Source organism: Babylonia areolata, chromosome 2, assembly GCF_041734735.1.
Source record: "Babylonia areolata isolate BAREFJ2019XMU chromosome 2, ASM4173473v1, whole genome shotgun sequence".
Taxonomy (NCBI): Eukaryota; Metazoa; Mollusca; class Gastropoda; order Neogastropoda; family Buccinidae; genus Babylonia; species Babylonia areolata.
The window spans coordinates 51,521,717-51,538,312 of NC_134877.1; the positions used below are offsets into that span (position 1 = coordinate 51,521,717).

General features: G+C 39.4%; 2 protein-coding genes across 3 annotated transcripts in view; one reads left to right on the forward strand and one right to left on the reverse strand.

The window, feature by feature from the left end:
• LOC143279493 (uncharacterized) overlaps nt 1-3,739 on the reverse strand; it is an 8,380-nt gene extending 4,641 nt beyond the window's left edge. The window contains exons 1-4 of the mRNA XM_076583539.1: nt 3,444-3,739; nt 2,350-2,658; nt 1,724-1,925; nt 1,252-1,373 (exon numbers count right to left, since the gene is read on the reverse strand). Coding sequence (XP_076439654.1) covers nt 1,252-1,373; nt 1,724-1,925; nt 2,350-2,658; nt 3,444-3,696 — 886 coding nt within the window. The 5' untranslated portion in view covers nt 3,697-3,739. The remainder of the gene's footprint in view (nt 1-1,251; nt 1,374-1,723; nt 1,926-2,349; nt 2,659-3,443) is intronic.
• Nucleotides 3,740-4,797: 1,058 nt separating this feature from the next.
• Nucleotides 4,798-15,182, forward strand: LOC143274726 (26S proteasome non-ATPase regulatory subunit 4-like). 2 transcript variants are annotated; one of them, XM_076578637.1, is made up of 11 exons: nt 4,798-4,836; nt 5,379-5,519; nt 6,308-6,419; nt 6,737-6,823; nt 7,364-7,432; nt 7,791-7,852; nt 9,943-10,093; nt 10,519-10,618; nt 11,460-11,615; nt 12,098-12,171; nt 12,964-15,182. In XM_076578637.1, exons 1-11 carry the CDS (start codon nt 4,811-4,813, stop codon nt 13,141-13,143), a joined length of 1,158 nt encoding a protein of 385 aa, XP_076434752.1. In that variant the 5' UTR covers nt 4,798-4,810; the 3' UTR covers nt 13,144-15,182. The 2 variants fall into 2 exon arrangements, with proteins under 2 accessions (XP_076434752.1, XP_076434759.1); XM_076578644.1 differs by having other exon boundaries at nt 4,825-4,911.
• Nucleotides 15,183-16,596: the final 1,414 nt, after the last annotated feature.

Here is a 16,596-nt window from a genome sequence, read left to right on the forward strand (position 1 = left end):
TGTGACTGAGTGTGTGCACATATATATCTGCACCCATTGTATATTTGTGTGGTGTGCGTGTCTGTGTGTGTGTGCACGCGAGTGTTATAACTCTGTGTGTGAATGTTCGTGAGTGTACACTTGCTTGAAATCGGTTTTTAGAGAGAGAGAGTGTGTGTGTGTGTGTGTGTGTGGTGCGCACATGCACATGCACACATGTGTGTGTGCACATGTGTTATGTAACTCTGTGTGTGACTTGTGTGACTGCGCCCTTCCTTAGAATGTGTGTGTGTGTGTGTGTGTGTGTGTGTGTGTGTGTGTGTTTTATGTAACTCTGTGTGTGATATTGTGTGCGTGCATACTTGCTTGAAATATATGTCTGAGGCAACTGTGCATATTTCACATAACCACAGTATTCATACAGCCAGAATAACAAAGGAGACAACTGCAGCCTACACACATCTATGATTTCAGAAATGGTTATGCACCCTGACTACCCAAACACCATGACAGGACATGTGCAACAGAATTGCAGAGCCTTTTAAAAATACATACATTGAGTTGCATGCATAAGTTCTTATATTGATATGCACACGTATGAGTCCAAAATTCTACTGTATATGTATTTATGTATGATTTTTTATTTATGTTTGTACCTTTTTATGTACTACCCCCACCCCCCAATATTCCTTGTGACCCCGGTATACTTGGTAATAAAGAAATATTCTATCTTAATCTATTCTATTCTATTGTCAAGGTAAAGCTTACAAAACCCAGCTGTGACAGAAAGCTGGCAAAACCTACCTGTGACAAAGAGCTGGCAAAACCTACCTGTGACAGAGAGCTGGCAAAATCTACCTGTGACAGAAAGCTGACAAAACATGTGACAGAAAGCTAATAACAGAAACAGAAAGGAGGGCACTGATGCCATCCCCACTGGCCGGCTCCTTCCAAGAGCTGAGTGTGCGATGGGCTCAAATGGGAAGACACACAACTGATGGTCATTCATTCCACCGATGTGTCTTGTAGTGTTATTCAAATTACCTGACCCAACAACTGCAGGTGTCTGAAACTCTCAGCCGGGTTGACACCGGGATACATTATCAGATTACAGCCCTTGTCAAGTAGTCCAAAACTGAAATAGATCACCATAGCAGCAACACCACCATCATCGTTTGTCACCATCTAGAAAAAGAAAATGTCTCAAAAACTGTGTGGGACAACACCAAAAAAAAGAGAAAAAAAGAAAAGAAAAAAGCCAGCAAAACATACCTGTGACAGCAGCAGAATGCCAGCCCCCAGCAGCAACAACGGTACAGCGCACACCCTCCAGAGCAGACAGCACACGGGGCACCTGCTCACCCTCCAGTGAACCATGACCCAATTGACCACGACTGAAAACAAGCACAGACACACACATGCACACACACACACACACACATACACGCACACACACGCACTCACACACACACACACACACATACACACATGCACACACACACAGTGCCTGAAAGGTGAAATCCTGCACTATAAAACTGGATTTTGTTCCAAAAACAAACAGAACATGGTTCAGCATTGCATCAACAGCCCATTGCAGTTCATATCACTACAGTAATTTCAACATTTCAGTCAGTGAGATGAAGGAGGAAGAAAGAAAAGAAAAGAAAATACATGCACAAAAAAAAAAAAGAACAAAAAAAGAACAAAAATATCACCCCAAACCACAGAGACAGAGAAACAGTACCTGCCAGAGCCACAAGTGAGAACAGAGCCATGGCAGGTCAGGAACACAGAATGTTCAAGGCCACAGCTGACATGCTGAATGCTCAGTCCTGAGTCAAGGCAAGTCAGAAACAGACCGGTGCTCCTCTGGCTCCCGTCACCTGAATCATGAGCCTCGCCACGTCTCCTGCAGCAGCTTGACAGCTTTCCCACCGAGACACCGTCTGATGTAGAAAATAGACACACACACACACAGAGGCAAGCACAAAAATATACACATCATTTAAACACACACACACACACACACACACACACACACACACAGAGGCAAGCACAAAAATATACACATCATTTAAACACACACACACACACACACACACATATGCACACACATACACACAGAGAGGCAAGCACATAAATACACACATGATGTATAAATGTACGCACTAACATACATACAAGTTCACATTATCACACAAACTCAAGCAAACACACAAAAACAATGGCAGAAACAGTTTCACAATCCACAAATATACACACACCTACACACACTACATTCATTTAAACACAAACACATGAACACACACACGTGTACATAATTAACACACACACACACACTAAAAGAATAAAATAAAATAATAATCTCACCATAAGTTGCTATAAACTCATCAGCAGTCCCTGACATTGCCCCAAATGTGTGGGCACATCCCACCTCCTCAGGCTGCCCATCAACAATCGTCATTACCTTCACCTTCTCCACCTGGTCGCTGTCTTCCTTCAGTAACACATACTCATCATCATCTTGCTGCAGCAGAAAATCTGCTTGATTTCTGGCCAGAAGTCGACATTTATCAATTGTAAGCTGTAGTGCTTCGGGTTTTGTGCTGGGCTGACTGCTGTAGCCACACACCAATGTGTGCTGATGATTTTGCACAATGTTCTCTCTTGACTGGGTTCCTGAAACATGGTTTAGAAGATGTTTATATTGGCTTGCTTTCTCAGCATGTTACAGTTCTACTGATTGCAAAGTTCATAAAATAGTTGTCAATGTAATGTTAAGAGATGATGATGATGATAATCAGATTGATATTTCTTTTAAAAAAGCAATAATGGCCTGGAGTGATGCCCTAGAGGTAACGCGTCCGCCTGGGAAGCGAAAGAATCACAGATCATCTGCCGATATTTTCTCTCCCTCCACTAGACCTTGAGTGGTGGTCTGGACACTAGTCATTCGGATGAGACGATAAACCGAGGTCCCATGTGCACTTACTGCACGTAAAAGAACCCACAACAACAAAAGTGTTGTTCCTGGCAAAATTCTGTAGAAAAATCCACTTCGATAGGAAAAACAAATGAAACTGCACGCAGGAAAAAATACAAAAAAATGGGTGGCACTGTAGTGTAGCAATGCGCTCTCCCTGGGGAGAACAGCCCAAATTTCACACAAAGAAATCTGTTGTGATAAAAAGAAATACAAATACAAAATAATATGATTAATAAATAATAATATGAGCAATAATTGAAAACATGAATTATCAATTTACTGTATTCTATGCCTGAAACTTTTGAACATTTTGATTTTCCCATTACAAACTGTTACAAAGTGATATTTCACTATCAACAGAAATAAACTATATCAAATGCAAACAAAAAATGTGCATGCATGCACGTGCGCACACCACAGAACACACCTGCCTGTGGACACACTACCTAAAACGAGGCTTTGTAAACAAACAATTAACCTGTTGACACTGTAATTCCGATTCTTGACCACGTCATTTCTGCATGTTGAATACTATTATTGTCACCCAATGTGACAACTTTCTTCAGCGAAGTCTCATTTTGATGTTCCGCCGTTTCTCCCAAACGTGTCGTCTGTTTGCTTGAGTTTTTTTCCTCGTATTTGTCACCTTTGTCACTAAATGACTTAAAACAATCTTGGAGTTGTTGAATTTGTTGAAAGCTGTTTGAACCACACAAGAACACATGATTCATATTGACGGATTTTTAGTTTCTCAACTGTTCAGCTTTTGCGTGGTTTCACTTTCAGTATCGTGTGTAGATATGACCTCCCTTGATTCCTTGCGGAACTTGTTTTGATCGATGTTGCTTTTGAATACAGAATGAAGATTTAATGGACCTATAGAAAATGTGATGATACGAAATTTAGAAAATTCTAATAATTCAATTGTATAACCGTACTATCATTGACAACTTTTTTTTTTCGAAATGACAACAAACTCGATCACATATACTCACAGGGGAAGGCCTGTATTTTAATGCTTGTATACACAGTAAAATAGATGACGAACGAAACATTTGTTTTATTCTTCCAGTGGTGCCCAGCTGTTGATTTCGACAATCATTGACACACTGTGTGAGAAGCGTAGTGTAGTGGAAGAGAATAACCAGTAAGAGTAGCTGGGATGACAGAACCAAGCTGAATTTGAAAAAAAGAAGAAGAAGAAGAAGAAGAAAACGCAGTTGCTACACACACGCGCGCCGGCGCGCGCACACACACACACACACACACACACACACACACCTGAACTGACCTCTTCTTCCCTCTTATGTCAGATAAGATCACTGTAGAGCATTACAACTTTAGAAGGTCTGGTTTTCTTTTCTTTTTTTCTTACAAAAAAACCCCCCAAAAACAAAAAAACAACCAAAAAAAACAACAACAAAAACAAAAACAAAAACAAAAAAACTTAAGACACCTAGGCATACTAATCACGGAGTTCAATATTCACAAGACTGTGAAATTAGTGCTGTTCAGCCTGATGCTGTCATTCTCCTTACATTTTGTTCTCAGTCTGAATTGCCCTTTTTGTCCATTTGCTACATTGGCTTCAATTCCAAGTACCTATGATGAAAACGCATGCTCTTCATGTATAATTGTTTTCATTTATGATCGTGAAATTAAATAAATAGATGAATAAATAGATAAATAAATAAATAAACAGATAGACAAATGAATAGATAAATAAATGAATAACTAAATAAATAAATAAATGCGATGATAGTGTCTTTGATGTGAAAAATTGGGATACCTGCAGCATTTCTTTATGTATATTCATTATGCATCCAATGCGGTCCTGTCATCAAAATGGTTCTTGAGAGTACGTTCGTCTGGTACGGGAATTTGTTTCAGCTTGGACGTTTGTCTTGTGCTTTGGTGTTTTAGATTGTAACGATAATTTTATGCAGGTATGATTAGTCATATAAACCATGTCACGTTACTGTCAACACTGTATTGAAGAACCCACTTTCTTTTTCCTTATCGCTATGTGTGTAAACAAGAAAACCTTTGTGATCTTCCCCTTTCTCAGTTTCTGCAAACTCGAAATCACATTCAGTTATTTTTCTGCACATACACACATACATGTTAACGTCACACGTACGGATGCGAACACGCACACGCAAGCACACACACACACACACACACACACACACACACACACGTCACACGTCAAGTTCTCTCTCCCTCTTTGTTTTTTTTCTCTCTCTCCCTCTCTCTCTCTCTCTTTCCCCCTCCCTCTGGCTGTGTCTGTCTGTCTCTCTCGATCTCTCTCACTTTCCATGTAAGTTTGTGTTTTTGTGTGATTGTGCGTGCGCGCGCATGTGTGTATTGCTCTTAATTATCTAAAGCTCTGTTTGATAAATTGTGTGTGCAGTGTTGACAACAGTGATTACATGCGCAATGGGGATTTTGTCCCAACCCGCATGCAAGCCCAACAGGATGCTGTCAACTTGGTGTGCATGTCTAAAACACGTTCCAACCCAGAGAACAATGTTGGTCTGCTCAAAATGTCATCGTACGTGGACAGCCTTATCTTTATTTGCATGCTTTGTTGTTGTTTTTTACAATAAAACTAAAAGAAACAAAAACATGCATACAGTTACACAGTGACACACACACACACACACACATAAACACACAGTGGTACACATTGACATGCATACACACACATACACACAGACACATGTGTGTATGTGCAAGTGCTCATATACAAAAGCAAACTAAAAAGTGTACTTAATCAGGTTTATTTTATATAGTCTGGTTGAATACAAAACGATCATGTTCAGTTCTAATTACAGTACAAATTAACCTATTGACATAAAGAAAAAAGCAAATTCAAATGTGATCAAAGTTTGTGTACTACTAGAGTACAGAACAATCCTGTTCAGTACAAACTGATTGATACATAATGTACATTGTTAATTCATTATTGCATATTATATTTCTTGTGCCATAGACATATGATAGAAAGTTTACTGTATACTTTAGTGGGCATGTTCACATTTGGGAGCGCACTAGAAAAGAGAAATTCAAATTGGTTCAGGTCAAATACAATATTACAAAAATTTACAAAATGCATCCCTTAAAAGGTAACATTTCTTAGTTAGCTTATCATGCATGTTATGAACAAAAATTACTGCTTTTGCTTTTTGAATTATCAGAAAAGTAAAAAAAAAAAAAAGCTGATTGAATTAAAAAAAAAAAAAAGATTGATTATTTATCACGTTATATTTGAAATTAAAGCACATGAGTAATTTGTAAAGGGATTAGAGAGGTAAACGAATGAGCTGTGTTTGCCATCAGGGTGGAGGTGTTGGTGACACTGACAACTGATGTTGGACGGATCCTAGCCAGACTTCATCAGGTGCAGCCCAAAGGAAACATCAGCTTCCTCAATGGTGTCAGAGTGGCTCATGTGAGTAAAACTAAGAACCAGAAATGAAAACAAAAACAGAAATAATCGCAGTTTTGGAAAAAATGAGAGAACCATTGCCGGGGCTGGAAAGTCTTGCGGAAAATATGTTTGGAAGTCTTGGAATTTTGATGAAGCAATAAACAATTGAAAAAAAAAAAAAAGAGAGAGAAAAAAGTGATGAAAATTCAACATGATGCTAAGATATTTACAGCTGTCCTTTGTCAGAAGTGTAGTTTGCACATGTTTGTGTCAGTTTGCGTGAAGCTGTACAGTTTTTAAGTGTATATATAGACCTGTGCTTTTGCTGTGTGTTTTAGCTGGCCCTGAAACATCGGCAAGGTCGCAACCACAAGATGCGGATAGTGGCTTTTGTTGGCAGTCCTATAGAGGAGGATGAGAAAGAGGTAAGTGCTGGTTGATACTGACAGTTTGGGGGTTGCGCGCGCGCCCGCGCACGCGTGTGTGTGTGTGTGTGTGTGTGTTTATTTGTGTGGGCAGGTGATAGTGTATGATTCAGTCTTATCACATAGTCATCATATGAACACTGCATAACTGCAAGGTAGCCTTTTATTTTAGAAAATGAAAAACTTTGAAAACAGCTATTCATTTATTTATTTTGTTATCTTAAAATTGTGGTTGTTTGTTATTGTTTTTTCTGTATGTTTTTTTAACCTGTTACCTTCAGTCTTGTTTCTTGTAAATTCTAAGTATAGAAATCTGAACAGGAAAAGAAAGATTATGAAGGGGAAAAAAGACTGGAGTTGGGATGAGGTGATATGTCTTGATGAAGGAATTGGTAAATGTGACAACAGATATGTACTATTATATTTGATAATTTGATTGGTTTATGTGACAACAGATATGTATTATACTATTATATTAGATAATTCATATGATATATCTGATAGATATATACACAGGTCCATGTGTTTGTTTTCATACAGATCATCAAGGTGGCCAAGAAGCTTAAGAAAGAGAAAGTTAATGTGGACGTCATCAACTTTGGTGAAGAGGTCAGTAATTACTGCTTCAAGGCGGGGCATTGAGTTTGACAGTGGTTGTATATCATGATAAGTGCAGTTTGTATCATAGCCTTCTTGTGTGTGTGTGTGTCTGTGTCTGTGTTTAGTATGATGGCTTCTCGATGCTGCTAGCAGTTGGTATCCTGGGAGAAGAGAACAAATGGAACATTACTTTTAAAAGACATAGAAAATGAGTACACTTTGTCATGTTTGCAAGGAGATCCTCCAGATATATGTAAAAGAGGCTGAAATTTATGAAGATCTCTTTATTTGATTAGATTTGAATTTTTTTCTCAATTGTTGTGATGCCCCTAGCACACACTTAATTGTTGAGCTTTGCTTTATGCAGGGACTCAACACAGACAAACTGACAACTTTCGTCAACACACTGAATGGGAAGGATGGAACCAGGTAAATACCCACAAACAGGGAAACAGCTGTTCTGTATCGTAAGCATTGTTTCAGCATTTAGAATATTTCACTTACACACAGACACACCCACACCCACACACTCACAACAACGAACACACACACACACACACACACACATACACAGTGAGCACCATTTCTGAAAAGAGAAAACAGCACTGTTAATCAGTGGATCCAGCATAACTGTTGCAATATATATTATTTTGTGATGTGAACAAGCATATATGTATGTATTCATAGGGGCACATTGTCTGTGAAGCTGGTGGTCTGTTTAGCTGTTATGCTTTGACTGTGTGCGATATTACTTGTATCGATATTGGCACAAAATCCATCATTGATACAGTTTTCAGACAGTGGTTAGTCAGGTGATTTTTCAGTGGTTTAGATTACCCTTCTGGCTGCTGAGTTACAGAAGACATGGAATAAATGAAATACACACAGAAAAATAAAAGGAAGGAGGAGGAATGTACAGCAGTATAGATAAAATATACTGGAAAAAATTGTTGATCAATCATGCTATTCTGCCAAAGACTGCTAAGTTTGGTTCTGGTGTCATCTTATTGCACGCTTTGGTGCCATAGTGACAGAGATAACTAGTCATTGAAATATTCAGACTTTCCCTGGTTTGTATTGAGTTTGTTGACAAAAACGTTCGTAGCTTTTGCTTGGGGAATCTTTGTAGATTCTATTGATAGGTAGAAATCCCACCTGCGTCATGACTTAATCCTTTATTTGAACGATTTGGTTGGGTTGCTGGCTGTGTTTTGCCTGTCTTGTTGCACACTCAGCAAAATGGCGACATTCAGCTAAATCTCTGCGATCAACCTGCACTGAAACGACCAAAATTGCTTTCTTTAGCTGATGCTTAGAAAGAATTGAAGCATCAAGTAGAAGAAGAAGATGGTTGTGAACTTTTATCCGAAGATTTGATAGAAAATAAAGGGAGTGATGTAGAGAATGGCGAGATGGACGATCAGTGAGTGACGCTGTAAATAGCAGACTCCGCCCACATGACTGACAGTGTTGCTAACTGAAATAGGAGCATTGGAAACAACATTCTTGGCACTGAGCCAACATAGGGATATAGAAGTGTAGAGGTACAGATAGGGTGAAGTTACTGAGGAGAACTGGACAAAGTGTAGTGGGTCAGAGGGGGGGAAGAGAAGGGAGGAACGCCTGAACTGCAGTGGTTAGTCGGGGGTAGATTAAAGTGGGGGTACCTTAGAGGGTTTTACTGTGTTTGAGAGAATCAGTGTAGGGCCAGCAAACAACATTCAGCCTGTTATTCATGACTCTACTGGTGACTGGACTAAAAAAAAAAAAAAACCACCCTCGCAGCACAGTTTGCGATGACGATTTCTCTCTTTTTGGTGATGATAATCTAAATCAGAAATTTGTTGAGGAGACCAATTTCTTTGCACAGCAGACACTCCAACAGGTATAGGCAAATCCAGGCAAGCAGAAAATGTACTGCAGACTGGCAGCATGTACAGATACAAATATGTCTGAAATGAAACAGGTATCGGGTCTGACTTCACTGATGGGCATGATGATTTTTTTCAAGAAAAATAATTTCACTGAAAGAATTGGAGAATCACATCTATGTTGTTATCACTTGGAGTAGTCACAATGGATCATGTATATATGTCTCTTTTTTATTATATTAATTTTTGTATAATTTGTTTGTACAATTATTATCTATTTGTGCAGAAAATATTACATTACTGTGCAAATGAACAGACTAATGGTCATAATGAACAAGTTGAAAATCTGACAAAAATCAAAACACTGATTTCAAAACAATTGTATGTCTTTGGAAAAATACAAAATTGGAAAATATCATGTGTTTTCTGTTCATTATTGATTTACCTTTCAGAAAATGTATACTTTTATGGGTCTCTTATCCAGTAACAAAGCACACAGAATTTGGGGAAAAAAATATATACCCTTTTTTGTGAAAAATCTGTTGCCAGATATATCTCACTTAAATCTTATTTCCCAGACAGCGAAAGGGTTAACAAAGTTTGTGTGTGTGTGTGTGTGTGTGTGTGTGTGTGTGTTTGCACTGCCAGTTCCCATCTTGTGACAGTTCCGCCAGGGCCTATGCTGTCTGATGCCCTGCTTAGCTCCCCTGTCATCGTTGGGGAAGATGGGAGTGGTGCACCCATGTCTGGAGGGTTTGAGTTTGGTGTTGACCCCAATGAAGATCCAGAACTTGCTTTGGTAAGCCTCTGTATTTCGTTGTGTGTATGTGTGCGTGTGTGTGTGTGATTTTGCATAATTCTCAGTGATACCGTGTGTGTGTGTGTGTTATATTCAAACTGAATCTGGATACCTGCTCCAATTCATATGGCCAATGGGATTAACCATCCCAGGAAAGTTTGGGGGAGGGGACATGTCTAATACTGCACTGATGCCACAATAATAACAGCATTTTAAGGTTGGGAGTGAAAATGCCATTTCCTTTAGTTTTGTCTGTGATTCAAACCCACCACACTTTGAATGCAAGCCTGGCATGACTGCATGGTTCTGTATCTCTGTGTATGAATGTGTGCTTTTTCATTATTTGTACTTTCATCAGATTACTTTACTCGTGCACTGTTCATTATTGTTTAAAATGACCTCCTCCCCATGCACCTTGTGGACAGGCCCTGCGTGTGTCGATGGAGGAGCAGCGTGCTCGGCAAGAGAAGGACGCCCGGGAGGCTGTCACTGCATCCGTGGCTGAGTCTACCAATATATCCACTGGTAGGGGAAAGGTTGTTTTTTTTCTTTATTTTCTCTTATTGTTTTGTGTGTTTTTTTGTGCCCCACCATCTGCTCCATTTCAGTGGCATTACTCCTGTGCTGCTGATCCCAAGTTCCCCATACACAGCCACATGCAGGTTTGTCTGCTGCAGTCTCAGCACAAGCAGTCAAAAGGGAACTGTTGATGTTGAGTCACCAGCAGGCTACACATGGGAGGAGACCCTGCACTGCTGCTACTGGGTGGTGTTCTGTATTGCTTGCTGTGATGCAACATACGCACGGATACCACCAATTTAGCTTCATACTGGCAACAGTATTTGCTTAGCCACAGTGCTAAACTGGGTGAGTGTCCCCTCCAGAGTGGAGACCACAACCATGTCGGTCCAGCAATAGCCCCCCATGAATCTTCCAACTCTGAAGACCTTTGACAAGAACTTGGCATGGAAACTGTGGTCACCATGAGAGCAGGGCATGAAAGGCCAAACAGAACATGGGACAGGTTTTTTTTCTAGACTGATGATGAATGAGGTTGATGAAAATGCAGATATGGAAAACCATTTTAGTTTTTGGACAATGTGACAAGGCAGTACTCAACACTGTACTCTATGGGAAAAGCTTTTTCAGAGGATAACTGGGATTGGCAGTTGTGTTGATTGTGTGTGTGTGTTTGTGTGTGTGTGTGCTTGCATGTGTGTTTCAGCCCCCTGACTCTATTTGTGCTTAGAATGCAGGCATGTAAGAAAAGTTGGTATTCCCTCTCTATTTCTGTCACATTCATGCTTACTCACCAAAAAAGATACAAAATGCATATATGGCTTTGAATGTATCGGTTCCGCCCTAGCTTCCCCAGAAGAGGCCTTGCTGGAGAAAGCCTTAGGGGTGACCTCAGCTACTGGCGACGCTGGATCCACTACAGCCACCCCCAGTGTGGACTTCAGCAACATGACGGAGGATGAACAGATAGCCTACGCCCTCAGGCTGTCCATGGAGAACTCAGGTGATGCAGGTTTTTTGATGTATACATTTGAGAGTTTTATGCAAAGAAGAAGCAGTATGCAAAGAAGGAATGGCTGGACGCCTGTGTGTCTCTACGTGAAGCAAATCATTTGTGTTCAAGAATGTTCCATGGCATGGCTTCATTAGCAATGCAACAAAATATGAGCCATTAAAACACATATGTTGCTGTTGTGGCTTGTTTTTATACTAAGATAAAAAATCATGTACAAGCAGTAACTCAAGAAGTGATAACATAGAACATGATCTTATTTAGCAATGCAGCGCAGACTTCAGAAAATTTACTGTGCTTTTACTTGGCTTTCTTGTAAAAGCTCAGGAAAGCAACATAAAGATGTGCAAGCAGGTTAGCTTTTAAAGCTTAAAAGTGAATAAGCTGGTTTTGAAAAAGAAAGAGAAAAAGATTATTTGAAACTTGGATTGCTGATATATTTGTGTGTGTGTTTTTGTTGATTGTATGAGCAGGAACTGAAGAAACTGCCTCAGCCCCCATGGAAGTGGAAACCACAGAGGGAGCTACTGCCACTGAGGAGAAGAAGGTGAGTAGGGGATGGGGTGGTTGACCGAAGGAAATGACTCCTTTCTTACATGAGTACACAGCGGTAAAGGCTTTGAATGAATTGAAAATGCTGGCTTTGACATGGTTGAACATGTTTGAGGTGGGAATGCACATGAATTGAAAAACTTTTGTGCATGTGATCAGTCTTGTGTGTAAGTCTTCTGTGCATGATACTTTCTTAGAATTGTATTTAAAAGATTTATTTTAAAATAAATATATATATATATATATATATATATCTATACAAATAATGAGAGAAAAAGGGAGATGCAGATAGATAGATAGACGGATAGACAGTTTTTTTAGGTGGGGGTCTGGGGTTGGTTCAGGAAAGAGGGAAAAGTTTACAACAACAACAAAAAAGCTCAGAGAAACAGGTTCTAAACTAAAAGAGACCTGAAACTGCCATGCCATTAACAAGAGATTGAGGAGCAGTGTGACTGCTGAGAAAGACTGTTCAAATGCAAAACACAGTAATGAAATAACACTTAGGTGCATGTTCATTAGTTTTCAGTCAATATGGTGCAGAACAAATTTTATCCGTGAATGTAGATTGAATTGTTTTCATGTTTACAGCACAGCAGAGCAATAAAAGATTGCATCAATTCATTATTTCTGTTGGTCAGGTAATGTTAAAACAGTGGAATGAAAGGATTGGGCCCCACCTTCCTATACTGAGCCAGATAAAGTGCATAAGAATTAACTGGCTTGATGATTGTAAAAGGCTATGGAATCTTTAAACTTTTTTCTTCTTTTTTTCAACTGTTCACAGGAGGAGGAGGACTTCTCTGAGGTGATGCAGGATCCAGCCTTCCTTCAGAGTGTGTTGGAGAACCTTCCAGGCGTGGACCCCAACAGTGAAGCCATCAAGGACGCCATGAAGACCCTCACCTCCGATTCCCCCAAAGACGCTAAAGACAAGGACCAGCCTAAAAAAGAGGGCAAAAAATAACAGCTTTTCGTTGGGTGTTTTTTTGTGTTGTTGATGCGTCTGCGGATTTGCCAAGTCTTTAAAGAGAGCAACCCCCCTCCCCCCTTCCTTCCCTCTCCTCCCGTCCTCCACCCCTAGCTTTGTCAGATGCTTGTGTCATTTGTATGTTTCCACCCTTTCCCTCTTGCCATTTTCTGCAGCGTACTGAAAAATGGTGATTATTTGTCATTTATGGCTTGTGGCTTTTATCATTCTTTTTCAGAGCTGGTCTTAGGATACCTTATGAAGAAAAAGTGAAATTCCTTTACACATAGTGACCGGCTGATGCAGTTTTTTTGCTTTTCCGTTTTGTTTATTATTGATTCCTGTGGTGTTCTTACTAACTGTATGTCTGTGTGCCAGTGAGTCTTTTGTCATTGGTATTGTTGGTGTTTGTTTCTAACTGTCTTATTTATGTCAGTGAATATTTGTTGATTATTTTCAAGGAAACAGCATGGAAGTTTTGATTACCCAGTAATTAACACATAGTAATCAGTGCATCAGCGTTTAGAATCCTTTTTGATTATTTCTGTTCATATTTCTAAGTGACTCTCCATTTCTGCATGTCCGTCTGTAACATTTGTGTACATATATTTACGCACATGCACACTGTCATGTATTGGGACACATACACAGGTTAATTCTTGTACTATCATGCATATTAAGCCATACATGCACAAACACATACACACACAAACACATACACACACACACATACAAACTCATGTACGCACACACACATGCACACACACACACACACACACACACACACACACACACACACACACACACGCAGTGTCTGTCTGTACTCTTTTACGAATGTTAGGTAGAAAGAAAACAAGGATCATGACAAGGACAGCAGCATCAAGGATAAATGATGGTGAGAATTCATATGAATGTATAAGTCAACAAAACAAGTGAGAGCTCAGTTCCAAGTGATCATGTATATTGAAATATTTTTTGCATCCAACCATAGCAGCTGAATTCTTGGTTGAATATTGATGTATCTTGCAAAATCTGTGATGTATTTTTTTTTGTAGGTGCCTTGCATTTTTTGTGCATGCTTTAGATAATGGGTATTATAGTTGCTATCTTGTATTCTTATAAGTACATGCAGTGTCATATTCTGTGTTGTAAAAATACTGAACTGTTAAGTTAAAAAAAAAAAAAAAAAAAAAGTAAAAGAAAAAAAAATCAGGAGGAAGAAATGAAATCCTGTAAGGTAACAACAGCCATGCTGTTAATGTCTTAGTCTTTCACTTGGACAGAAATTATTGAAAACAAAAAGGAAGGAGAGAGATGTCAGTATCAAAAACAAACCACTGCCATCTCCCTGAAGAAAAAGAAATAAAGAAAGAAATGGAAAAAAGGCATGTGGTATTGCAGGTCTTCTTTTCTATTTTTTTCTTTTTCAAGTGATTTGAAAGCATGAAAGATTTCTTAGGTGTTTTTTTTTTTATATTGCAATTTTTTTGTGAGTGATTTGAAAGCATGAAAGATTTCTGAGGGAGGGGGGTTGGGGCGGGTATTTTTGCCTTTTTATAATTATGACCCTTCCTTCATTCCTATGCTGTCATACAGAGGCTTTTCCTTCACCACAATCTGATAATTTATTAGTTCTGCTGTCACACATGCAGTGACGCACAAAATTAACATCACAGAATAGTGGTCTTTTGGTGAAATGCTTATGTCATTTTGTTCTACATTTTCTTCCTGCAAAAGTTATCACTCACACTCATTCACACACCCGCACCCACTCAAGTATGCACATTCACTCCAATCAGAACAACACACACACACACACACACACACACACACACACACACACACACACACACACACACACACACACACATACTGACATGTGCACTCATTGGATTAAAAAAGAAAGGCTCAATCATCTCTTGTATTTAGAGGATATTATTTTGTATTTGCATGGGAACAAAAGATGAGTGTATCTGGTTTGTGAAATCTGTCAGGTGTCTGGATTGCAAGGAGAAATAAATCAGGTTACATGAGCTGAAATGGAGTTTGTGTGTATATTTAAACCTAGACTCTTTCTGTCTGTTACAAGCCATCTCCACACCAACAAACCATCAAGGTCACAAACTTGACTGAGTTATCTTTAGAAAAGATTACCATTTTGTCCAGTCCACTTCGATTGACAACACTCGATCCTCAGATCACTTCACTGTGCAAGTAGAATTAAACCTTTCCAACTGACTCCTGTCCCAGTATTTGAAGCCAGAAACAATACTTTGATTGACATTTCTGTATTTTAAGTCTCATTTGCAGTCCAGACTTAGATCCTTCCCTTCAATCACTTGGTGCTGAAAAATTCAATCTGCTCCATAAATATCTCCTTGACAAATTTGCCCTACCCACTTTACACAAGATTTCCAACCGGCCACTCGGCCCCTGGTTTTGTTCTGCCCAGCTCCAGTTACAGGAAGCTAAAAGACAAAGGAGAAGGGCAGAGAGGCAATGGTTAAAGACTAACTTACACAAACAAATTTTCTAAACTGCATATAAATTTGTCAATAGAACTTAGAATAATACAAAATGGAGTCAGCTGTGTCAAGCCCCAAAACACTTATTTCAGAGGCCAAGTCGTGGCTTATGGTGCAACCTGCAGAATTCCACAGGCAAGATCTCCACAGCTGCATGAAGCAATGGGAGAAGTGTGTCACCCTTGGTAGTACCTATGCTCTTAGTCCATGGGAAGTGGGTCAGGGGAAATCTTTTATGAACATCTGTCATACTTTGATAAACTGACTCTCCCATACTTCAGGTGTGTCTGGCATGGCTCTCTCTTGGTTCAGGTCTTTCCTCTCCAACCATAACCAGATTGTTACTGTGAACTGTTTACACTCAAGACCCTCCCCCTTAGAATTTGGTGTTCCCCAAGGATCTGTCCTAAGACCAGTTCTTTTTCTGCTTTTTGTATAACCTGTTTCAGAAATAGTGTCCCATCATTCTCTTTCACATCAGTTTTTCAGATGATAACCAAATTTTCAAGTCTGGTTCAATTTCTCCTCTTTCTGATCAGTGATGAATAGCTGACATGAAGTTGTGGACGACAACAAACTACAGCTGAATGACTGAAAATAGATATGATTTTTTATTGTTCCTAAATGTTTACTAAATTCTTTCACTTCCCCAAGCTGTTCAGTTAAATGGGTGCAATGTTCCAACTTCAAAAACTATTGCAACCTTGGTATTTTCCTGGACCAGACTCGATCTCTTGAATGCCAGATTTCCTCTATCTGTCAAATCTGTTACCTTGAGCTGTGCATAATAAGCTCTGTTTGGCACTTTCTGTCTCAGGATGCAACAAAACCTTATTTTGTGTGTTCCCTGGTTCTATTGAGGCTTGACTACTGTAATTCTTTGCTCGCTGGATGCCCCAACTACTTGTCATCCAGACTTCAGAGT